The sequence below is a fragment of the Sus scrofa genome, chromosome 6 (assembly GCF_054392235.1).
Source record: "Sus scrofa isolate SSC_HxYL_T2T_F1_AM1 chromosome 6, Sscrofa_HxYL_maternal_Yorkshire_Landrace_v2.0, whole genome shotgun sequence".
Lineage (NCBI taxonomy): Eukaryota > Metazoa > Chordata > Mammalia > Artiodactyla > Suidae > Sus > Sus scrofa.
The window spans coordinates 4,049,207-4,073,558 of record NC_139388.1 but is presented as its reverse complement, the minus strand read 5'-3'; the positions used below and the strand labels follow the sequence as shown (position 1 = coordinate 4,073,558).

Sequence of the window (24,352 nt, the reverse complement as noted above, 5' to 3'; positions counted from 1 at the left end):
TTCTTTCCAGACGTGTTCCCGGGGCACCTTTCCCCATGGACTCGCTGCTGAAGACAGCCCGTCTTCAGACGCACGGTGTGCGCCGACCTTGTGCTGGGCGCCTCGGCGTCCCAGTCCTTCGCGCTGGGTTGTGGTGGCGCGCGAGCGCTGGAGCTCAGGGGCCGCCGGTTCACGCGCAGCTCCTGACACCGACCTCGCTTTCTGTCTCTAAAAGAACCAGCCACGCAGCCCGCCTCTCTGGATACGGAGAAGCCTGTGGGCATCGCCGCCTCCCTGCCTGACGTGCCGAAGGCACCGGAGCCCGCGAGACTGGAGCCGCTCCGGCCCCAGGAGCGAGGGCAGGAGCCGGCGCCCACCGGCGGCGAGAAGGCCAGGCTGAGCGAGACCCCCGGCGGCAGGAAGAGCCTGAGCATGCTTCACTACATCCGGGGCCCCGCGCCCAAGGACGTCCCCGTGCCGCTGTCGCACAGCGTCAACGGCAAGAGCAAGCCGTGGGAGCCCTTCGTGGCGGAGGAGTTTGCACATCAGTTCCACGAGTCCGTCCTGCAGTCCACGCAGAAGGCCCTGCAGAAGCATAAAGGTAACGAGGCCGCCGACCCCACGCCGCTCCCGGGCTGCTTGAGCGGCTGGTGTCCTTCCGGAGCGCCCCGCAGCCCTCAGGGCACATGCGGCGCCTGGCGAGCTCCTCAGAGGCAGGTTCTGTCTCTGCAGGCCCGGGTGGGGCCAGAGAGTGCGCCACGTGGGCAGGTGCCCGGGTAGGGCGGGCCTGCAGCCCACACCTCCAGGAAGTAGAGCAAGAGGGGCCATCTGAATTGAGCAACGCTCTTCCCTAGAGCAAGGACCGGCGAGGGGCCTTTCTGGCAAAAGCAGGACCCATGCCTTCTATAGCTGTGTGACTGCCCAGAGTTCCCCCGCCCCAGACTCGGCCGCAGTCCCCGTCCTTGGGTAACCAGACCCAGGAGGTGCAGTGATATGACGGTTGCTCGAGCCCCCACATTTGTGCCCCTTGGACCCACAGGTGGGAGTCACTGTAGGTCAGAGAACTGGAGTCAGCTCGTTTCATTCCCGCTGAATCAGAGGCTGAAAATGATTAGAACAGAAGCCTCAAGGATTAACTACCGAGTATATAGAAAATTTTTGAATACTTCAATAGCCAGGAGAAAATCATGTGGGTATTATGCCACAAGCATTAAAAAATTTTTATTGCAACTTACAAAAGCTGGTTAGGGAGTTCCTGTCGTGGCTCAGTGGTTAATGAACCCAACTAATATCCATGAGCGGGCGGGTTCGATCCCTGGCCCCACTCAGTGGGCTACGAATCTGGCATTGCCGTGAGCTGTGGTACAGGCTGCAGAGCAGCTCAGATCCCGCGTGGCTGTGGCTGTGGCTGTGGCTGTGGTGGTGGCCGGCGGCTACAGCTCCAATTGGGCCCTGTCACATGCTATGCGTGCAGCCCTAGAAAGACCGGGGGGGCGGGGGGGGAGTTTAGGTTGTAGACTCAGAGGTCTGACCCTGTCATTATCCTTCAGGTAAATTAATGCTGTCGGCAGAGATGACACCCAAAGAGCAAATGGCAGTGGTTTGGTAGAGATTTAAAGAAGAAAGATCCCTAGGTCAGGAGGCCTGCTCTATTGGATGTTTGTTGTGAATTTACTCGAATTTTACTTTTCAAGCAGTTCTGACTAGAAGCCGCGGTTAACCCCTCCCAGGCAGGCCGGAGGCTTTTCTGGGGCCTGAGGACCTCATGGCTCAGTGCACCCTTTCCTAACCTAACACCTGACAGTTTGCTCAGGATGTTAAGGCCCATCCAGGCCCTGCCCGTTTGAGCCATGCTACAGCCCAGACTGCCAAGGGTGCCATCCTCCCGGGGAGGCGGCTTGCCCCGTTAGTGCACCTGCAGCGGCGCCGTGCGTGAGGCGGTGGGGCCCTGGGGACGCGGGCCCTGGCAGCCAGTCCTGGTCGAGTGGGAGGGCATGCTGGGCCTGGAGTGCCTGCCTTTTGTGAGAGGAGGGACGGACACTTGCAGAGGGCCGCCTGAGGGCCACGTTCAGACCCACACTCTCACAGAACTGGACGTCAAAGCTCAGACCCGCCCGGCTGAGGTCATACCGGCTACGCATGGTCGAGCAGGTCTGCTGCTATCTCCTCATGGCTCTTGCCAGCGGTTCCTGATGCTGCCATCTGGTCTGGGAGGGTACAGGCCTCGCCCTCTTTTTGTGTGTGTGTGTGCTGGGAGACCTGCCATTCCGCGGACTCTGCCGCCCCTTCTCCAGCAGCGCCCCCTGCCCCCAGCGCGGGGGCCCCATGTGCCCTGTGATGAGCTGCCTTCTCCTCCTCCCCAGGCGGTGCAGCGGTGCTGTCTGCAGAGCAGAACCACAAGGTCGACGCCTCCGTCCACTACAACATTCCCGAGCTGCAGTCCTCCAGCAGGCTGCCTCTGCCCCAGCACAATGGGCAGCAGGAGCCCCCCGCTGGCAGGAAGGGCCCCCTGGCGCAGGAGATGGACCCAGACTCCGAGGAGGAGGAGGAGGACGGGGAGGAGGAGGAGGAGGAGCCCCCCCGGCGCAAGTGGCATGGGATTGAGGCAATTTTTGAAGCTTACCAGGAACACGTGGAAGGTAGGCAGGGGAGGGGAAGCGGGCCGGGCGCCCACCACCAAAGGGAGAGGAAGCTTCGTCGTGCCAGAGTGCACTGCCAGCGTCGGGACTGTCTCTAAGGGATGGCACGAGGCACTGCCCATGTCAGGGAGGGCAGGCTCCTGTTACACGGGTCCTAGAATGTACAAATCTGGTCCACTTCGCAGAGCCTCCCTTAGCCGGGCCTGGTCGCCTCCTGAGCCCTCATGACGTGTGAAGAGTCTCAGGGTTATGGCACTTCCCCCAAGGGCACCTGTGTGCAGGGAGGAGAGCCCTTGTCTGCCACCAGAGAGCCACCTCCTCAGCTGGGAGCGCTCGCTCCGCCCAGCCTGAGGAGGCCCCGCTGGAGGGGGGCCGAGACCCGCCTTGCCCACATGGCCTCTGCTTGGGGTGAAAGGCTCTGTTCCCACCTTTCTCTGCGCCTTGTTCCTTCCTGGCGCTGCCTGCAGAGGCGTCTGTTATAGACACAGGCTGCGGCCCATGCGCTGGCTGCAGGAGCAGACAGGCCCCCCTGCCCTCCCTTCCCTAGCAGAACGGGCAGGGGGGCCGGTTTGGAGCTGAGCACTGACCGGGTGCTCGGAGGCCTGGCTCTCAGCCCCGCTGTGGTCCTGCTGCTCCGCCACCCTCACCCTGTAGGCAGCTCAGGGCGTTGGGTTGATGGGAGGTGGTGGACGTGCCAGCCACAGCTGGAAAAGCCAGGCTCCTGCCGCCTCCCAGCTCTCTGTCTTCCCTGTCATGAGGAGCTGGGATTTTTAGCATGTCGGTGTTGCAAAGACTACTTGCAAACAAAAGCAGTGCAGACCTCACCTCCACCGCCTGAGTTATCAACTCTGCTTCCTCTTCTCCTCCAAATGGAGTTCTCATTTCGAATCTCTCGTTCTGGAAGTGTGTATACACGCATCAGAAGGATATTTAGCAGTATTTTTATTGTGGGGGGCAGGTGTTACCATCTTCTCAGGCTGAGGTTTTGGGTGTTTTTGGGGGGAGTTCCTTCCCTGCTCTCAAGGACATGATGTTATAATTGTTACCTTCGGAGTTCTGCTTTTCTTGTGCCTCGAAGTTCGTTCTGTGGCTGCAGTCTGTGGTAGAAATCCAGCGCCCTCTTTCCCCCCCACCCCAGCAACCTGTCGTCCCGCTGTTGTACGGGTGCCCCCGTCCCCGGTGTGCCCGCTGTCCTGGATCGTGCGAGAGCATAGCAGCGCCCCAGGGTCTAGAGCAGCGCACCCGGACTTCTTTGCGGACAGCTCCGATCTTGGCCCTTGGCTCTCCCTGCTGAATTTTCGGATCGCCGCCTTTGTTCCACCCACAAGACTCGCGAGTTCGGTTTTCAGCTGCATGGAGTTTACAGACGCAGGGAGGATGGACGTACTGGATAGTGCTGCCATTCCCCCGGTGAACATGGCCTTCAACTGTCCCATTTTTGCTCCAAGAGCAGTTTACTTCCATCATAGTGGATTTAGTTGTGGGTATCACTTAGTTATTGCGGATTTTTTTAGTTTTTGTCACCCCTTATTCCCTAGATAATCATAGATGATCAGACCTATGCTTCGTTCTTTCCTTTTGCATTTGTATGCGTTTCCTTTTTCTTGAGTCACACTGCATTGCCTACCACCTCAGGCTCAAATAGGGGCGCCCCTTGGTGAAACTTGAGAAGCGCTCCAAGGATAAGCCCTCACCTTTCCTGCTGCGGGGATGGTGCGTGTGGCTGTGGAAATGGACGAGCGTGTCCTCTAGGCCTGTGGAGGTGACAGCCTCCCGTTTTTCACCTTTCGGTGTTCCCCTTCCGTGCTGAACCTGTTGGTGCTTCTGAGACTTTTTTCCCTCTGTGTCCTCAGCCGGTATTGCTCTTTCGTTTTGCTCTGAGGATTGTTGGGGTGTCTGGAACATCCCTCAGGTAGCCTTTGCTGGTTTCCATTCTCTGAAACACTTCATGTAAAGCAGGGATTTATTCTTGAAGGTTTGAAGTAACTCTCGTTGAAACCAGGCTGTCTTTTGGAAAGGCAGAGATTTCGTTTTACTAATTAAAACTATACTTTATACATTTCTAACAGCTTAAAAGCTTTCAAGCCCCTAACCCCTTATCTTTTTTATCTTTCTTTTTGAAAAATGCAGTTCAAGGCTGTAAATTCACTCTTAATTACTTCCTCATCGCTATCCTTGAAATTGCCTTTTGAGGCTGGCGCCCTGGTCTTTCTTCCACTGGCTTGAATTTGCTTTAGCCACACTTAGCCATTTGCTAGCACGACAGAAAAGGCCGGGCGCCCTGGGGTCCAACGGAGAGGACCTTGCTGGCTGCACAAGCCCAAGGGGGACCCTCACCAGCCCTATGGCCCCTGCATGCTGGAAACGTGTCAACGTCACTTGTCTTTCCAGAGCAAAACCTGGAGCGGCAGGTGTTACAGACGCAGTGCCGGCGGCTGGAGGCCCAGCACTACAGCCTCAGCCTCGCGGCTGAGCAGCTTTCCCACAGCATGGCGGTGAGTCTCCCGGTGGCGTGTGGAAGAAGGGAATAGAAATTGGCTGCTGGGGGGGTTTCTTAAATACATCACGCTTGCCTTTCAAGTTTGGGTACAGGAACACCCACACAGGGCGTTCCCTTCGTGGCTGAGCGGTTAAGGAGCCCAACTAGGAACCATGAGGTTGCAGGTTCAATCCCTAGCCTCGCTCAGTGGGTTAAGGATCCAGCATCGCCGGGGGCTGGGGTGTGGGTCGCAGATGCAACTCAGATCTGGTGTGGCTGTGGCTGTGACATAGGCCGGCAGCTGCAGCTCCAATTCGACCCCTAGCCTTGGAGCCTCCATATGCCACAGATGTGGGCCTAAAAAGACAAAGACAAAAAAAAAAAACCCACCCCACATAGCATGTTTTGAGGGGAAATCCTGCTCCTGTGCGATCAAAGCTTGGCGTCCTAAGGGGAGATTCAGGAGTCAGCCGAAGGCCCCAGGTTTAGCAGAGTTCCGCTCCGGGAGGGTGACGAAGCTCTTTTCCCTGCCGCCGAGGGACATGAAGCCCTGTCTCACCCTCCCTGCCTGTGATTTGCTAAGGAGCAAAGCTGTTGAGGCCAGACGGTCCCCCACACACCTGCAGGCCCTGCAGCCTTAACCCCCCTTCCTCCCAGCCCGCAGGGAGGGGGCAGGGGCACCTCTCGGCTGTGGGGCCGGGCTGGTGTGGGCACCTCCGGCTTGAAGCTGCTTCTGTGGGCATCCAGGCCTTGGGGGCACAGCTGGACCGGTCCTTCCCGAGGCCGAGGCTGCTGTGGGCCAACCCGCCCTCTGCCGCCCAGCATGCGCAGTGCTGAAGGTCGGGGGCGCGGACCCAGGCGCGCAGCACAACCGAGAGAGGTCTGCAGGCGTTTGTTTTACACGCGTTTCCTTCTCTCCAGGAGCTGAGGAGCCAGAAACAGAAGATTGTTTCAGAAAGGGAGCGCCTCCAGGCCGAACTGGATCACTTACGGAAGTGCCTTGCGTTGCCGGCCATGCACTGGCCCCGGGGTTACTTGAAGGGGTACCCCAGGTGACGCTCCGTCGCACGAGGCCGAACCTAGAGTAGAGAAATAGTATCTATTTTATTACCTTGAATATTTAATATTTTTCACTGGGAGGTTTGAAGCTTAAAACAATGAGAATGTGCCATGCATGAAGCAAAGGATTCCAGGCCCCAGAAAAAGAACGGACTCGCCTCGGCTTCCAATGCCATTCAGTCGTCTTGGTCATCAGCCAGCAGCCACGTAGACGCCCCTAGTTTTTCTTTCTGGAGGTGGTTTTAGTCTTTCCCCACGTCATCGTTGTTCAGCTGAAAGCGGACGCTCCGTCACCAACACTAACACGTGGTCCTCTCTCGCCCCTGGGGTTGTGTGTTCCGGAGTCTGGAGCAGGAGCGGCCGCTCGGCTCCCGCTGCGGTGGGCGCGGGTCTCGGTCCTCGGGGCCGGAGGGAGGCCTGCTCCAGCTCCCGGAAGGTGGGGTGCGTTTTAAGTTAAAGGGCTTATTTGTTTCAGTTACTTTTCCGGAAAATTCCCTTCCAAGCACCAGGTCCTAGGAGCACACAAAGCAGCCGTACTGAAGCCTCAGCCCAAGGCTTTTCCCCGGAAAAGCTCTCACCTAGAGAGAAAGCCCATCAGCCAACGGAAGGTACCTTTTTGTCACTCCACGGGCACACGCGCAGAGCTCTGTGCGTGCGTTGAGTCACAGCCACGGATCGTTCCTGCCGTGGGGGGTGTTTTCATACAAACGTCAATTTTGAGAGAATAGTCAAAGGTGCTTCAGCCTTGTACTGTGTATATATATTAAAAAACAAAGTTTTGTATGTTTTTATTACTTTAATTATTGTTATAAAAAGCCTGCCATTTTTAATATGTGGTTTGGGGGGATTTTTGTTGTTTTCCTGTTTGGGGGTTTTGTTTGTTTTTTGTTTTGTTTTTCTGGGCAAAAAAGAAAAAAAAAACCCTTGCTTTTAGTGTTTGTACTGCTGCTGGTCAGGACATTAAAATACTGAAGTGTTTTTAAAAATTAAAAAAGAAGAAAAGTAAAAGAGCTTACCACTGGCGCCTATGCGGTCGCTTCATTTCCGAGTTGCCACCAGAAAGTGCCGTGGAGCCGCCACGCTGCCGCTTCCCTCCTGCTGGCCCCTCCTGGCTCCGGATGGCCGAGAGCCCCTGGGGCCCGTTGCTGTCCAGCGAGGAGGGGCGGCTCGAGGCCCTCTGCGTGCCGTCACGCGCGCCCAGCACAGCACCCAGCCCCGGGCTTTGCTCAGAGGCCCTTTCAGGAAGTGAGCGGTTTCTGTGCTAGGTTCTAGGGTGTCTCACAGCAGTCGGAGAGCAGGTGCAGAGTAGAAACGTTAGCGGCTTTTTTAGAGGCAGAGCTTTGTAACAGCCTCAAAGTGGGGTGAACAATGAGCAGAACGTCTCCCCCTCTTGCACCTGCCGTGACAGGCACAGGAGCAGCTGGACAGGGATGACCCGTGTGAAGCCTGGGGCGGGGAGAGGCGGGGGCTTCCCTCTGAGCCCACTTATTGCTTGTTCAGGCAGGGTTTGAGCTCAATCAAGAAGGCATCTCTTGCCTGAAGGGCCTGAACCAGAGACCAGAGCAGCCAGGGGTCAGTCAGCCTTGGGGGCGAGGGGAGGAAGCTGGAGCCTTGCACTGCGGGCGCCCCCTGCCCTGGGCTGGGGCCAGGGCTGGCGGACTGTCAGGAAGGCCACTCACAGTGAGCAGGGCCGTGCCCTCAGCCCCAGACCGCACCCGCGCACGACAGCTTGCTGGCAGATGGCGCTGCGTCGCTTTCTCTGTTCCCACACAGTTTGCATTGTCTGCCTGCCAGGAACCTTCCAGTTATTAGCAAACGCAGACAGAAAGTGCCGCCAGTATTATCAGCAGTCTACCAGCGCCTTCCCCGCTGCAGAAACGACAGAACTAAGGGCTGTTCTGGGGCCGCCTCCCCTGCACAGACGCAGAGAGCACCACGTGCCACAGGTGGGGACAGGTGTTCAGAGGGCGCCCTGCTGCCAACGATCACAGGAAGGCATCGCTGCTTTCCTCTGCGTAGAGCCTGCTTGCTGTCTCCAGTCTGAAGGCTGCGCAGTCCCATCCTGGGCCCCGTCCTCCCCTCCAGCCAGAAGGCCTTTGGGTGCCTTGGCGCCCCAGCTCGGGGGTGGTCCTGGCCCAAGGCAGAGGGAGGAGATCCGCTAACTTGATGGGGAAGCAGAGCACAGAGCTCACCTTGAGGGAGCTCCCTCGGCTGGCTTTCCTGTTAGGGGAGGAGTGGGGGGTACAGGGGTTCAAGAGGTGCCTTCTCCAGGCGGAGGCTGTGGCACTGAGCTGATGCTAACTGCCCTCCCCGCCTCCCAGCTGCTCCTGACCCTGCCTCCCTGCCCGCCACCTCGCTGTGGCGGCCTCCGAATAGTCTCGGGCTCAAGAAGTAATATGACAATCAAAACCTAGATAGAAACCCTGGGACAGATGAGGAGACCAAGAGGCAAGAGCGTGTCTCTGGAACACAGAAGCACCCACGCGACACGGGGCCCAGCCGCGCTCCTAGCACTTCCTAGTCTTAGGATCTGAAGGCACTGGCTCGGAAGGAGCAGGGCCGCGGCGGAGGTGGGGCTTCAAGTCGGACGCGTGCGGAATCCTGCAGGCTCCCTGTCGGGCTGTGTGCGAGTCTGAGAGGTCAGAAGGGCGCCTCTTTGTCTCGAGTTGGACGGGGGAGCTCGTGTGTCAGTCTCTCCACGAAGACGGTCCTCCCTGGCCTCGAGTCTTCCCACAGCGCCTGGAAGACGGCGGCCACCTGCCCCCCGAAGGGACGTCTTCCAAAGCCGGGTCATGGGACTCTGCCTTTCCCCAGACCTGCCACCGCACAGCCCGGCCCTCGGGAGATGAGGTCTTGTTTCATAGAATCAGAACCACACAGACGTACGTGACCAAGGTAGAATTCGCCACCCTTTAGCCTGTATCCCAAAGGCAACGGGACACTTAATTGGCACTGGCATTCTAACTGATGATACCCTCAGGGAGATGCAGAGAATATGAAAAGGAGCCACACCTATGGCAAAGCAGCAAAACAATCATCACAGGAAATCTTCAGTTTCATCAGGTAGCTCACAGGGCTGCCAACTCTCCCAAGTCAAATTGGGTTCCCCGTCCCTCCCAGCCACCCTGTCGAGGGCAGACAGTTCCCGGACCCGCCACCAGGTAGAGCGGGTCCACACAGCCGACTCGGTCCCCCGAGTGTTTCTTGGCCACCGAGCAGCACTCCCTGTGCTGCGTCCAATAACCAAGCGATGACTTTGTCCGCCCTTGCAGTAGCCTGTCCCCAGCTTTCTGACCCAGCGCTTGGCTCAGACTCCTGACCTCTGCCCTGACCCAAGGACGACCGTGCTCACCGTGGGTCACCCTCGCCCTGCCTGCCGCTAGAACACCCAGCACGCGGGAGGAGGGAGGAACAGAGCCTGGGTCACTCTGGGGCAGTTTAGATGCTGTGAAGTTAAGCCTGTTGGAAGTGTACTTGTTGGAGCTCGTTGTGCTGTAACATTGTTTGTTGACTGTAGTGTTAGGTAGGTATGAACGTATGGCTGTAATTTCTGACAACATCCGAAAATAAAATCTTCCTAAATCATCTCGAGAGAGAAAATCTTTTTTATGTTACAGTAAGGCCCAAAAATAAAAGTAACAGCCCAATAATTGCACACTTTACAGGTAAAGGGTGAAGACAGATTCGGCTATACCTCGGCTGGGTCTTTAGGAGCAGGGGCCAGGGGGCGACACCTGAGACACGCAGAACGCCTGAACCCTCACCGTCTAGCAGATTCCCCACGTGAAATCTGAAGGGCTCTGCATCCGAGAAAAGGCCAGTCCTGTCACCTCTTCAATGGCGGAGACCAGGTCCCCTGGGTCCCAGCTCCGCCCTGCCTGGCCCTTCCGTGTCCACATACACCCATCATCGATCCGGCGGTCGGTCTGCAATGGACACATGCTCCACTCACCTCAGGTCTGGACGGAAACTCTGAAGGGCCAATAGCAGCAGCGAGTCTCCAGGCTCAGCTGGTCACGCACGGCACTCTTTGGAAAGCCCTAGATGGCCTGCTACCGCTTCTGACCACGGGTCCCCGAACCTGCTCACTGCACCACGAGACACTCACTTCCTCTCTCACCTCGGTAAGGAACTGGGCAGTTCTGGAACGCTCGAGACGACCATTTTCCTCCTGGGGTCAACTGACCCCTCACCTGCGTCCTCCCTGAGCCCGGCGGGGGCCCACGCCTGCTCTGGCACCGGCTTCAGCCTCACGCACGCACCCAGGGACACGGATTATTTCCCCTGACTTTGCTCGCGCTCAACAGCAACGCTTTAGACCAGAGACAGCCGGGGTGCCGGTCTGCCCACTCGGCCTGGTCTGCCAGGTCTGCCCCGTGCGTCTGCTCCTCCCCCAGGGGAGCTAAGCAGGAAAAACCCGACAGAGCTTTGGGCCGACCGCGCCTTTATTGTGCAGCAGGGCTTAAAAGATCGACGCGCGTCGCCGGCACCAGCCACGCAGCTGCTCAGCCGCTGTGGGTCCAGCCCCTCTGGAGGAGACTCGGTTGAGCCCGGGGATCAGGGTCAGAGGAAAAGAAAAGGCCGAGGCCGCATCACCACTCCGACTGTATGTGTCCTTTCAAAGCAACATGTGACGTCACCACTCACCCGCACGGGACGGCTCCGCGCAGGGGACCGGGGCTCTGCCAAGGCCGCCTCTGTCCCCATAGAAGGACAGCCGGCTCCCAGACACAGACATGCAATGACAGAGGGGCCGGGGGACGGAGCACAAGCCTGCGGCTCTTCAAGAACGTTCGAAGGCCATCCCGGCCGCAGGGCGCTTTTCCTCACGTTCAGCCCGCCCGCCGGTGTCCCTACAGGTCCTGAGTGGGGGCGCTGTCGGCGGGCTGCAGGTTCGTGCGGAGCTTGAACATGTGGCTGAGCGCCCGCGTGAGGAAGGCGCCGCCGGCGTTGACCTCCATCAGCGTCAGGTTGTCCAGCTGAAACACAGGGGAGCAGGGGCTTCGTTTCGAGAAAAGAGGTACAGTCCACCAGATGGAAATAGGCAGACGGGAGTGCCCCTCGTGGCTCAGTGGTTAACAAACCCGACAAGCACCCGTGAGGACACAGGTTCGATCCCTGGCCTCGCTCCGTGGGTGAAGGATCTGGCATGGCCATGGGCTGGGGTGTGGGTCGCAGACGCGGCTCGGATCTGGCCCGGCTGTGGCTGCGGTGTAGGCCGGCGGCTACAGCTCCAATTCGACCCCTAGCCTGGGAACCTCCATGTGCCGAGGGTGTGGCCCTAAAAGACAGAAAAAGTAAGGAAGCAAGGGGCGATCACTTGTGGAAAGCCCAGCCCAGCTGGGAAGCCTGTCCCGAGGGGCCGTCCCGCGGGCCCCGGGCCCACCTTGGCGTGTGCCTCCTGCTGCCTCACGAAGCTGTCCGCAGACACGCGCAGCTTGGCTACGCGAGTGTCCCACACGTCCTTGATGAGGGTCCGGATCTCATCGGCTTTCGGGATGTTGTCCGAGGCGCTAGAGCAAAAGCAAGAGGTGCCGTGAACGGCCCTCGGAGGCCCCCGGGCACCCACCCAACCCCAGACACCGGGGCTGCTTTGTCAGCGCCGCCCGGATACCGCACAACACACAAGCTCTGCTTCAGCTCAAAGTTTGTTTCACTGCGTGCTCAGTTTTATTTATTTATTTTTTGGCCACACGTGCAGCATGTGGAAGTTCCTGGGCCAGGGCTCAAACCTGCACCACAGCAGCAACCCAAGCAGCTACAGTGACAAGGCCAGATCCTTAACCCACTGCACCACAAGGGAACTCCCTGTGTGTTCAATTTTAAAATGCAAGGATTGCCTGGAGTTCCCTGGAGTCTTCACGAGTAAGGACTTGGCATTGTCACCGCTGTGGCTTGGGTTCCATCCCTGGCCCGGAACTTCTGCATGCTATGGGCACGGCTTTAAAACAAGACAAGACAAAACCAAACCAAACCAAGGATTTCTAGCACTCACGCTCAGCACCAAGAAACTCAGCCACGATCCACATGGCCTGCTTGTTAACTGTCGCGTGGCAGGCTCTGCCACAAGGGCTGCTGGGGTTTGCCTGAAAGTGTTAGCTATCAGAGTAAGCTCTAGGTTGGTCCCCTCTGCCTCAGGATAACTCGGTGTTGTGTGCTGTAGACTTTCCATCCAGAATGGACTTCTTCCAAGGGCTGGCTCAGAGATCACAACTTCTAATGCTTATGCCCCGTCGGTTATCTGAGGGCGCCACCCCGCCAGGGAAGGAAGGCAACAGCTCCGTGCCCAGCACTGCCCAGCGCTTCCAGCCTCACAGAAGCCCTGAAGGGTAGGTACTGTCCCACTCAACCGAGCAAACACAAAGACGTTTGCACAAGCCACAGAAGCAAGCACAAAGTAGCACCAACAGCACCCCCGCACACAGCAGATTCTGGGTAAAGGTTTGAACTGGAGTCAGCAAGGGGCACTGGTAGCCTTCCTGTGGGACACACTTTTAAACTCGCCTTTGAAGGAGAGACAAACTAGAAGACAAAACAAGAGCCAACCCTACTCGCCCCCTGGCACTCCGGGACTAGCTGGAACTGACCTCCCCACCCGCTAGCATGAGCTCCTGGTGAGCAGCCAGACAACTACTAGTGGGGTCTCAAATGCACACAGCAGATTTTACTTCAGACTCAAACATTTGGGTCTCATGCTCTGAACAGCAGGTGAAGAACAAAGGACCCCAGCTCCCTGTTCACTCGACGGCCCACAAAGGCCCGAGCAGAGGCAAGGACTAGGAGTCCTGAGATGAGGCTTTCGATGGGAACCGCGTGCCTAACATGCCCACCCTCAAAAACAAGACGAGCAGGCTGCATCCCTGCTTCCATTGTCCCTTCTATGTCACTCCCTCTTCGCCGTGGCACCCCCCCGCCACCTCCCGGGGCCTCTGCCCACCCCCGCCCCCCGTCCAGCAGCTCGCAGCTCTGCTCCCACCTGCACCTGCTCGCACCCCCCCTCCACAGCGCCCTCCTTCCCCCGTCCTGTCCCACAAGCCAGGGCTCCCTGCCCGCGCAGCACCAGGCGGTGGGGCTGCAGCCCAGGCACTGCGACTGCCTGTGCGAGGGTCACTAGTCTTCCCCACAAAACCAGAGCTCCAGCCGACCCCACGACGCCACCACCCGGCAGCAGGCTGAGCACAGAACCTCGTCAACAGCAGAACCGCGGCCTCGTGTCAGCTTAAGGCCAAGTCCACACTGTGCAAATTTTCATTCAAATTCCGAAGCGCCAGTCCCTGCGCCCCTGGCCCTCGCTGCTCGACAGAAGGCCGTTGCGATGTTTGTTCTAGTTCTGCTCTTGAATCCATTAAAAGGGGCTCAGGGCTTCAAAAGCTTGCATTTTACAAATGACAGTCTCAGCACGTCCTCAGCAAGCTGCGCCACACGGGCCTGCTCCGAGCCTTACACGGGTTCCTCCTCGCAGCAAGCGGGAGTGCCAGGCGCCCGAGACGCCCTGCCCGAGAGAACTGGGGCTGCGGGGAGCACAGCGCTGGCACGAGGAGGCGAACACAACTCAGAGGCGGGAGGATGGCCCTGCTGCTCAACCCAGGCACGGAGCAGGGGCCGGGCGGCTTACCGCGCAGAAAGCAGTGTGCACACCCCACACGGCCCCCTCCAGCCCCCCATCCTGCCCCCACAGGACCCAAGCTCTGAGGACCTGGGCAGGTGGAGGAGGAGTGGAAGCGCCAGCGCGGGCCTGGGCCCTGGGGCAGCAGAGGGGAGCGCGTCGGCGCCGCCTTGAGAAGGAACAAGGGGGCACGGCCGCCGGGTGGGGAGAGAAGCCGCGCGGGAAGGGAAGCGCTATCCGGACAGCACGTTTTTGCCTCCCAGGCCAGCGAGACCTCAGGGCACAAGCCCAGAGGAGGCAAAGGGTGCAGCCGACGCAGCCCCACACGCAGTTAAGACAGAGGCTCCTGAGGTGACGCGGTGACAGGGGCACACGCGGGCCTGCTCCCGGGGGGCCCTGCAGAGGGGAAGGAAGGGGGGCGCTCCCGGGAGGGAAGGGCGGAGATCAGGAGGAGAGGCGGGGCGACGTGCGCCCCACAGGCAACTCCCCGTTACTGGCTGGGGCCCCGGGGCCAGAGACGCCCCGAACCCCGGGATGACCTGGCGCACGCCGGGAGGGACACTTACTGGTTCAGCAGGAGCTTCGTGAGTTCCGTGTAGTGAGGGTTGGGCGCAGGCGTAAAAGTGTCTTCCTTCCGCTCATGGTCCCTCATCTTCTCCAACTTCTCTGCAATTGAGGAGTGAAGGCGTTTTACCACGACCATGACCAACGACGTATTTAAGACCTTCCAAGTTCACCAAGTAACCACACTACTTACTCTATCAACAAATACGTTAAAAAAACGGACAGACCAGCCACCGTGGGGAGTCCCATTTCTATCAGTAGATAACTCAGGGCCAATCTCCTCGAACGCTTCTCGCAGACAAGGCTGTCGGCTGGGGCTCTGGTCGCTCCAGGCTGCAGCGTGCGTGACGGAAAACAGTGCGTCACAGTCGGGAGTGCTCCTCTTAGGACAGAGCGAAGGATGCCCTTTGACGCCCCCGGACGTGACACGCAGTGACCACAGTAACTAGTACCGGAGACCCTCCTTTACCTGCAGGAACCCTTGTGCACAAGAGGGCAAGACAACGCCCAACCAACCGGGGGTGGGAGCCCCGCATCTGGAATCCAGCGTGAGTCCAGCCCGCCTCTACACGCCTCCGCCACCGTCCGTGCCCCCCGCCCCGATGGCCTGAGAAAACCCTGGTGCTGCATCTGCACTGCCCAAGTGGCTGAGGGTCACACCGGCGCAGCGCTGCCGGGGGTCTTGTTTGAAAGGACGGGCCGCCCATCCCCCGCGGCCCCTGCGCTCCATCCCCGTCCCCATCACAATGTCCTCGTCCCCCACCCCAGCCCTCACCCTGTGGGGCGCCCCCGCTCCCCCACCAGCCTGCTGAGGGCTGCACACTAGACACCCCCTTCCCCGGCCCGGCACCTGCCCTCACTCTCCAGGGACCCCCGTCCCCCTCACGGCTCGACCCTCCTGTCAAACCCAATGCAACACCTTCCACCTTGAAAAGAACCACGGCCACCGGGGCCACAACCTGTGCCTGGGCAAACCCAGCGGCCGCATCTCAGGGCGCATCACAGCTGCCAAGGGCCAAGCCCTGCCACGTGTCATCGGCTGTGGCTTCTGGACCACTGCTCCCCTCGCTTTCGCTTCTCACCACCCCTGCTCCCCCAGACCTGCCGCCCCCGAATGCGGAGGGGAGCACTCGCCGCCTCCCGCACCCAAGCTCCTGACCCAAACCGGCCACGGCCCACAGCACTGCCACCCGGAGGGCTGACCGGCACCTCAAGGGTCACGTGTGCAGAGCCCGCCTCGTGGCTCCCACTCCAGCCCGCACACTGTCCCCCCATCCGCCCCGTCTCAGAAGCAACACCCCCGGCCCCTCCTGCAGCTCAAGCCGGCACCCCTGGCAGTCACCCCTGCCCCCGCTCTCCCGTGGCCACCCGTCGGCAAAGCCTGCCCATCTTTTCTGCAGAAGACCTCTGCCTACCTCCTGCCCCCAACTGCCAAGCCCCCCAAGCTCCGGCCGGCAACTCCCTGCAGCTGGCTTCCCTCCCGCATCCTCTCCACACAGCAGACCAATTCTTTTCCTTTTTTATTTTTATTTTATGGTTCTCTTGCTGTCTTTTCTAGGGCTGCACCCGTGGCACATGAGGTTCCCAGGCTAGGGGTCTAATCTGAGCTGTAGCCACCGGCCTACACCACAGCCACAGCAACGCGGGATCTGAGCCGCATCTGCGACCTACACCACAGTTCACGGCAACGCTGGATCCTTAACCCACAGAGCGAGGCCGGGGATCGAACCCGCAACCTCAAGGTTCCTAGTCGGATTCGTTAAGCACTGCGCCACGACAGGAACTCCCTCTTTTCCTCTTCAACATTGAAGAGCGTGCCCGACCCCTCTGCAGCAAACCGCAAAGACTGACCATGCCCAGGGCCGGCCACGAGTGGAGCAGCAGGAACTCTCGTGCGTTGCAGCTGCCCTTAGAGCAGAGGCCCCCCTCCTGAGGGCCGCTCAGCAGCTTCTAACGTTAGCCGGTCTGTCCATGACCTGGCAAGTCCACGACTCTAGGTACTTATTTATCCCAGAGAAATAAACACATATATCCACAGAAACAGTCAAGTTGTTCAAAGCAGCCTTATTCACAAGAGCCCAAAATGGAAAATGACCTACTATCCACACCGAAAGAATGGGTGACCCGACAGTGAGAGTCGCACAGTGGAGCAGCACCCAGCGCTGACGGCACGATGTGACACACCTGCAGTGACAGGGCTGGATCCCAGTAACTTCAGGTTGGATAAGAGAAGTCCAGCCAACACTGGCGGGCTCGGGGAGGGCCCCCGGGCTGCCGGGGAGCTCTGCCACGTCTCCCCGGCGGGGCCCAGGCCTGCAAGCAAAAAGCGCAGGCCGACTCGCTCCACGCCCTGCCGCTGACTCGCCTCCCCCGAGACAGGGTCTTGCCTGTCTCACCATGGGTTTGCCGAGGTCAAAGGCAGGAGAAAAGGCAGCCGTGCTCACAGGACCAGGGTCTGGTCGGGCTCCCGGCAAAGAAGCCCCGAAGAGCAGGAGTTTCCCGTCACGTTTAAGGGCCACCAGATTCTCTCACGCCTCGGGGCCAAGGAGGAAAAAGCAGGCCCAAGCAGTCTTCCTTTTTCTTTTTGGGGTCGCATCTGAGGCACATGGAAGTTCCCAGGTTAGGGGTAGAATCCAAGCCAGCCTACGCCACAGCCACATCAATGCAGGAGCCAATCCACATCTGCAATCTACACTGCAGCTTGTGGCAACCCTGGATCCTTAACCCACTGAGCGAGGGCAGGGATCAAACCTGCAGCCTCTTGGATACTGGTTGGATTCTTAACCCACTGAGCCACAACAGGAACTCCCTCAAGCAGTCTTTCCCAAACTGTACTTGCGGTTGCCCGGCCCTGTGTTCTCTGCTTCTGGGGACAGGTGTCCCCGGGTGGGTCCCAATGGGAAGAGGACAGTCCAGATTGCTTACAGACCTTTTTTTTTTTTTTGTCTTTTTAGGGCCGCACCCATGGCACATGGAGGTGCCCAAGCTAGGGGTCTAATTGGAGGTACAGCTGCCAAACTACAGCACAGCCACAGCAACGTGGGATCCGAGCCGTGTCTGCGCCCTACACCACAGCTCACGGCAACGCCGGATCCTTAACCACGGAGCCAGGCCAGGGATCAAACATGCAACCCCATGGTTCCTAGTTGGATTCATTCACCACTGCGCCACGACGGGAACTCCGCTTACAGACTTTTCAAACTGTATCCGTCCCCCAACCCCAACGGGAAATCAACTGAAGATGCCTTCCTGTAACAGCCACTCCTCCCTCCCAGGGGAGGAAGAGACGCCAAGGTCCCGGGGAAGCCTGTCTGCACCTTTGGTGCAGTCTTGTATTTTTTTCAAGTGTTACTGAGGCGTAACCAACATGCCATACGGTTCCCAGGTTTCAAGTGTTGGGTGGCGCAGGGCTCCTCACCCACCCACAGCCTGGCGCCCCCGCACTTCTGCCGACTCTGGCCATGGTCTTCTGGAGGCGGGATTGGGATGGCAGCAGAAAAGGCCTGGAGCTCACCTTCCCTCGCCAACACACCAAAACCACAACCAACGGCTGAACAATCATCCAAAAATAGACTGGACGCTGCCAAAACAGACATCCTACCCTCAGAGACAGACAACCACATCGAGACAGCAGGAGGGCTGCTAGAGCAACATGAGCAATCCCATACCTGCCGGGCGTGCAATCCAGACTGGAAAGGCGCCACCCCCAGCAGGAGTGGGCGTTCCCAGCCCCACATCAGGTTCCCACGCCTGGGGGCCTGGCAGTGGGAGGAGGAGCCCCCAGAGCATCTGGCGTTGAGGGCCAGCAGGGCGTGTGCGCAGGAGCTCCGCCGGCCTGGGGGAAACAGACTCTTCCGAAGGACACACACAGGCTTTTACGAGCTCTGAGTCCCGGGGCAAAGCAGAGACTATTAGCATCTGGGTCAGACCTGCCTGCCGACCTTGGAGGATCTCCTGGGAAAACAGGGGGCGGCTGTGGCTTGTGGGGGAAGGACACTGGAGGCAAAGGTCTCAGCAACAGTCTTCTGTGTGAACTCCCCGGAGGCGGCCATTCTGGAAAAACCTGGCCCCCCTCTCCAGGCCTGAGAAGCCCCAGGCCAAACAAACAACAAGCAGGGTGGGAACACAGCCCCACCCAAAGGCAGACCTACTGCGTAAAGTCCTCCTGTAAAGTCCTCCTCGGCACTCAGCCACCTCTAATCTCACCCAGAGACAAAGCCCCACCCAGCAGAGGGATGAGACAAGTCTGCCGACCAGCGGGCAGGCACCAGTCCCTCCCAGCAGGATGGCTGCAGCAAGCCCCCATTCCAACTTCAGCCACAAGGGGGCAGACCTCATAGGCGAGAGAGGCCACAACCCTACTGCCTGCCAAAAGGAGACCACGCCAAAAAATCTACACAAAATGAAAAGGCAGAGTTATGACCCAGATGAAGGAACAAGAATAAAAACCCGGAAAAACAGCTGAGTGATCTGGAGTTTAGCAACCTCCATGAAAAAGACTTTAGAAAGATGACTGCAAAGATGATTCAGGATCTTGGAAATAAATCGGAGGCAAAGACTGATAAATTATAAGAAACGCTGAACAAAGAAATAATAAATAAAATAATAAAACAATAAAAGATTTAAATGTTAAGCCAGCAGAGATGAAAAATACAGTAAGAAATAAAAAATTCCCTAGAAGGAACTAACAAGAGAATACGGGAGGCAGAAGGACAAATACATGAGGTCTAAGACGGACGGGTGGAAATTACAGAGCAGAACAGCCAAGACCGAAAAGAAGCGAGGACAGGCCACGGGAACTCTGGGACAACTTTAAATGCACCAACATCTGCATCCCAGGGGTGCCAGACGGAGAAGAGAAGGGGCCAGGGAAAATATGCGAAGAGAAAATGGCCAAAAACTTCCCCAACAGGGAGAAGGAACCAGCCCCTCAATCCAGGAAGCACAAGGAACACCATAGAACATACATCCAAGCAGGAGCACCCCGAAGCATCCATTAATCAAACTGACCAAAATTAAAGACAAAGAGAAAATATGGAAAGCAGCTAGGAAAAAGAAACAAGTAACATGCAAGGGAGCCCCAGTAAGGTTATCAGCTGATTTTTCAGCAGAAACTCTGCAGGCCAGAAGGGAGGGGCACAACAGACTCGGGGTGATGAAAGGAAACAACCTCCAACCAAGATAACTCCACTCAGCAAGGCTCTCGTTCAGACTTGAAGGAGCCATCAAAAGCTTTGCAGACAAGCACCACTAAACCAGCTTTCGGACGTCTCTGGGGGGTGGGGGGAGCCACAACTAGAAACCAAGAAAACTACAAACGCCGAGGCTCGCTAGTTAATGGCAAGTATATAGTAACAAGACAGGACATCATCCACATAAATGTGCTACCAAACCAGAAATGGTGAGAAGATGAAGGTACAAATGCAGGACACTGGAGACCCATTTGCAATTAAGAGGCCAGAGACTTAAAATTATCTTGTGTGGAGTTCCCATCGTGGCGCAGTGGTTAACGAATCCGACTGGGAACCATGAGGTTGCAGGTTCGGTCCCTGCCCTTGCTCAGTGGGTTGACGATCCGGCGTTGCTGTGAGCTGTGGTGTAGGTTGCAGATGCGGCTCGGATCCTGCATTGCTGTGGCTGTGGAGTGGGCCGGTGGCTACAGCTCTGATTGCCCCCCTAGCCTGGGAACCTCCATATGCCAAGGGAGCAGCCAAGGAAATGGCAAAAAGACAAAAAAAAAAAAAAAAAAAAAAAAATTATCTGGTGTATATCTATGTATCTATATCGATATCGATAGGTTCCTATACCAAAACTTCATGGTAACTGCAAACGAAAAATCTACACTGGATACACACACTAATAAGAAAACGCAATCCACGAGGGGCTCAAAATGTTGCAGGAATAAGAGGTGGCGTTCACCTTCCTTCACAAACATCAAAAACCCAACCAACCAACCATCTAGGAGTTCCCACTGTGGCCCAGTGGGTTAAGAACACAACCAGTATCCATAAGGATGCGGGTTCGATCCCTGGCCTCGTTCAGTGGGTTCGAGGATCCCAGTGTTGCCACAAGCTGAGGTGCTGGTCACAAACACAGTTCAGAGCTGGTGTTCTTGTGGCCGGCAGCTGCAGTTCTGGTTCAACCCCGAGCTTGGCAACTTCCACATGCCGCAGGCGAGGCCCTAAAAAGACAACACACAAAAAGACCACGTGCATGCAGAACAATTCACACAGACCATCTACTGAACGCTGGCAGAAGACCTTAAATCTCCAAAAAAGGGCAAGAAACCCTCCACATACCTGGGTAGAAAAGAAAAAAAGAGAGAGATGAGAAAAAAAAGCAATCAGGATGGGACCAGAGCTCCTGAGAGGGAGCTGGGAAAGAGAAATGGAATCTGCACCCTGGAAGGCCACCTAACTGACGGGTAGATCAGCTAAGTCAGAGGCGGAATCTCAAAGCCGTGGAGAAAAGCAGAGCAGCCGGACTGAGGAGGGCAAAGCAGAGACAGCCACACAAAACATCGGGGCCACTGCCCCAAACACCGCAGCCTGGGACATTCGGGAGGGAGCTGGGTGCTGCGACTCAGGCTTCAGAGAACAAGAGAAATATAAGCAAAATGAGGATGCTCAGGCGGTATTCCCAGTTCAAAGGACAGAATCCCCTCCAGGAGAAAACCACGAAAGAGCCCTCTGAAGCCCAACAGAGACTGAGTTTAAAAAGGAGACAGTGAAAAGGCTGCAGGGGTTAAGAGCGGACCTCAACAGGAATGCACATAATTCTAGAAAGAAACTAGAACATACAAGGAGGAGCCAAGAAAAATGAGAAAATTCATTTGCAGAGACACAAGCTGCGTTAAAGGCATTGAGCAGCAAAATGAGTGACGCAGAGGAATGAAGAAGGGACTTAGAAGACGGAATAATGGAACTCATCCCATCGGGACAGCAGACAGAAAACCCAGTGAAAACACGTGAAAGCAGCGTACGAGAGCTACAGGATATTCAGCAGTCTCTGCCTAAGAGGGGTTCCAGGAGAAGAAAAAGGAAAGGGGACTGAGGTATTTGAAGAAAGGATGTCTGCCAACTTCCCAAAGCTGAAGAAAACAGTTATCAAGACACAGGAAGGAGAGAGGGCCTCCAACAGGTTGAACCCAAACAGACCCACAGCAAAACGTATTATAATAAAAACGGCAAAAGTTAAGGATAAGGAGAGGGTTCTAAATGCAGCAAAAGAGGAGTGCCCGTCGCGGCTCAGTGGTTAACGAATCCGACTAGGAACCATGAGGTTGCGGGTTCGGTCCCTGCCCTTGCTCAGTGGGTTAACGATCCGGCAATGCCGTGAGCTGTGGTGTGGGTCGCAGACATGACTCGGATCCCGCATTGCTGTGGCTCTGGCGTAGGCCGGAGGCTGCAGCTCCGATTCGACCCCTAGCCTGGGAACCTCCATATGCTGCAGAAGCGGCTCAAGAAAAGGCAAAAAGACAAAAATAAATAAATAAATAAATGTGGCAAAAGAAAAACAAAGAGTTATTATCAGGGAACCCCCATAAGGCTGTCAGCTGATTTCTCTACAGAAACACTGCAGGCCAGAAGGGAGTGGCAAGATATATTCAAAGCTTTAAAAGGGAGAAACTGCAGCCTACAATACTCTACCCAGCAGGAATAATATTTTTTTTGTTGTTGTTGTTGTTGTTGTTGTCTTTTTTTTTTGTTGTTGTTGTTGTTGTTGTTGTTGTTGCTGTTGCTATTTCTTGGGCCGCTCCCGCGGCATATGGAGGTTCCCAGGCTAGGGGTCCAATCGGAGCTGTAGCCACCGGCCTACGCCAGAGCCACAGCAACGCGGGATCCGAGCCGCGTCTGCGACCTACACCACAGCTCACGGCAACGCCGGATCGTTAACCCACTGAGCAAGGGCAGGGACCGAACCTGCAACCTCATGGTTCCTAGTCGGATTCGTTAACCACTGCGCCACGACGGGAACTCCAGGAATAATATTTAAAATAGAAGAATAGAGACGTTTTCTAACAACAACCGAAAAAACCGCAAAGAATACAGCAATACTAAACCCATTCTAAAATACGGAACGGTCTCCTCTAAAAAGGAGAGAAGAGGACACAGGATGGAGGAAATCGCAACTGGAAAGTAATCCCTTAAATAAGATTGTATGTGAATCTAAAAGGAACAACACCCTATTCATAAAGCGACAATAAACACGAGGATACAGAAAAGGACACCAAAATCATACAATGTGGGGCGGGTTCCCATTGTGGCTCAGCGCTAACAAGCCTGACCAGTATTCATGAGAGCCCGGGTTTGATCCCTGGCCACATTCAGTGGGTTAAGGATCCGGCCCCGTGATGAGCTGTGGTGTAGGTTGCAGACATGGCTCAGATCTGGCATTGCTGTGGCTAGAGCGTAGGCTGCTGGCAGCAATATCTCCTATTCGATTCCTAGCCTGGGAACTTCCATATGCCACCAGTGTTGCCCTAAAAAGCAAACAAAAAAAACAAAAAACAAAGAACAACCATGAAATGCGGGGAAGGAAAGTAAGAAAATCTAGAGACTTTTTTTTTTTTAAAAGAATGTGTTTGAGGAGCTCCGGTTGTAGCACAGCGGAAACGAATCTAACTGGGAACCAAGAGGTTGCGGGTTCGATCCCTGGCCTCACTCAGTGGGTTAAGGATCCAGCACTGCCATGAACTATGGTGTAGGTCGCAGACATGGCTCGGATCCTGTGTTGCTGTGGCTGTGGCATAGGCTGGCAGCTGCAGCTGCGATTTGATCCCTAGCCTGGGAACTGCCATATGCTGCTGGCATGGCCCTAAAAAGCCAAAAAAAAAAAAAAAAAAAAGTTTGAAACTATATGACTATGAGGCTAAAGCAAGCACATATAGGAAGGGGTTAATATACTTGAAAAAATGGCAACCACAAATCAAAAGCAAACAATATATTTACAAGAACTAAGAAGACACAAGCATAAAATAAAAGGAAATCACCCCCACCAAAAAAGAGAAAAGAACAAAGGAAAAACACAAAATCAAATGGAAAACAAGGGTTAAAATGGCAACAAATACATGTTTATCAATAATTACCTTAGGAGTTCCCGTTGTGGCTCAGTGGCTAACGAATCCGACTAGGAACCATGAGGTTGCGGGTTCAATTCCCAGGGTAGGGGTGGAAGCAGAGCTGCTGGCCCATGCCACAGAGACAGCAACGCAGGATCCGAGCCCCATCTGTGACCTACACTACAGCTCACGGCCATGCCTGATCCTTAACCCGCTGAGCAAGGCCAGGGATCAAACCCACATCCTCATGGATGCTACCTGGTTAGGTTCATTACTGCTGAGCCACGACAGGAACTCCAATGCACAGATCCTCTAGACAAACAATCAGTAAGCCAACAGAGATCATAAATGACACAACATGCAATTAACTACTATTTTTAGGACATTACACCCCCAAAAAACCAGAATACACATTCTTTTCAAGAGCGCATGGAACATCCTCAAGGAGTGACCAGCTACTCTGGGGCACAGAACCAATCTCAACAAGTTTAAGAGCACAGAAATTATTTCAAGCATCTTCTCTGACCATGGTGGCATGAAACAAGAAATCAACTACAGGAAAAGAAATAAGAAAAAACTGACTACATGGAGATTAAACAACAACAAGGACATCCAAAGGGAAATTAAAAAATGCCTTGAGACATATGATAATGAAAACACAACCATTCAAAAATCTATGGGATGCCGCAAAAGCAGTTCTTAAAGGCGAGTTCAGAGTGATACAGACCTTCCTCAGAACAAGCAGAAAATTCTCCTAATAACTTAACCTACCAGCTAAACGAATTAGAAAAAGAACAAATAAAACCCCAAGTCAGCAGAAGGGATAAAATTACAAAGATCAGAAAGAAAATCAGTAAAATAGACATTTAAAAAACAAAAACAAAAATAAACCCAAGGGAGTTCCCGTCATGGCGCAGTGGTTAATGAATCCAACTAGGAACCATGAGGTTGCGGATTCGGTCCCT

General features: G+C 56.1%; 2 protein-coding genes across 95 annotated transcripts in view; one reads left to right on the top strand and one right to left on the bottom strand.

The window, feature by feature from the left end:
- The window catches only part of GSE1 (Gse1 coiled-coil protein), a 412,190-nt gene extending 405,011 nt beyond the window's left edge, over positions 1–7,179 (top strand). For all 50 annotated transcript variants that reach the window (XM_084959220.1, XM_021093712.2, XM_084959219.1 and 47 more), the window contains 4 exons: positions 215–580; positions 2,343–2,618; positions 5,010–5,113; positions 6,019–7,179. In XM_084959220.1, coding sequence (XP_084815346.1) covers positions 215–580; positions 2,343–2,618; positions 5,010–5,113; positions 6,019–6,153 — 881 coding nt within the window. In that variant the 3' untranslated portion in view covers positions 6,154–7,179. The remainder of the gene's footprint in view (positions 1–214; positions 581–2,342; positions 2,619–5,009; positions 5,114–6,018) is intronic.
- GINS2 (GINS complex subunit 2) overlaps positions 3,544–24,352 on the bottom strand; it is a 31,688-nt gene continuing 10,879 nt past the window's right edge. For 2 of the 45 annotated variants that reach the window (XM_084959370.1, XM_084959400.1), the window contains 7 exons: positions 14,329–14,428; positions 11,543–11,669; positions 7,173–11,135; positions 6,769–6,906; positions 5,779–6,668; positions 5,488–5,544; positions 3,544–4,621 (listed from right to left, as the gene is read on the bottom strand). In XM_084959370.1, the coding sequence (XP_084815496.1) occupies positions 11,010–11,135; positions 11,543–11,669; positions 14,329–14,428 (353 nt within the window). In that variant the 3' untranslated portion in view covers positions 3,544–4,621; positions 5,488–5,544; positions 5,779–6,668; positions 6,769–6,906; positions 7,173–11,009. Of the gene's footprint in view, positions 4,626–5,487; positions 5,545–5,717; positions 11,136–11,542; positions 11,670–14,328; positions 14,429–24,352 lie in introns of those variants that run through there. The other 43 variants (XM_084959385.1, XM_084959402.1, XM_084959389.1 and 40 more) reach the window with 35 other exon arrangements.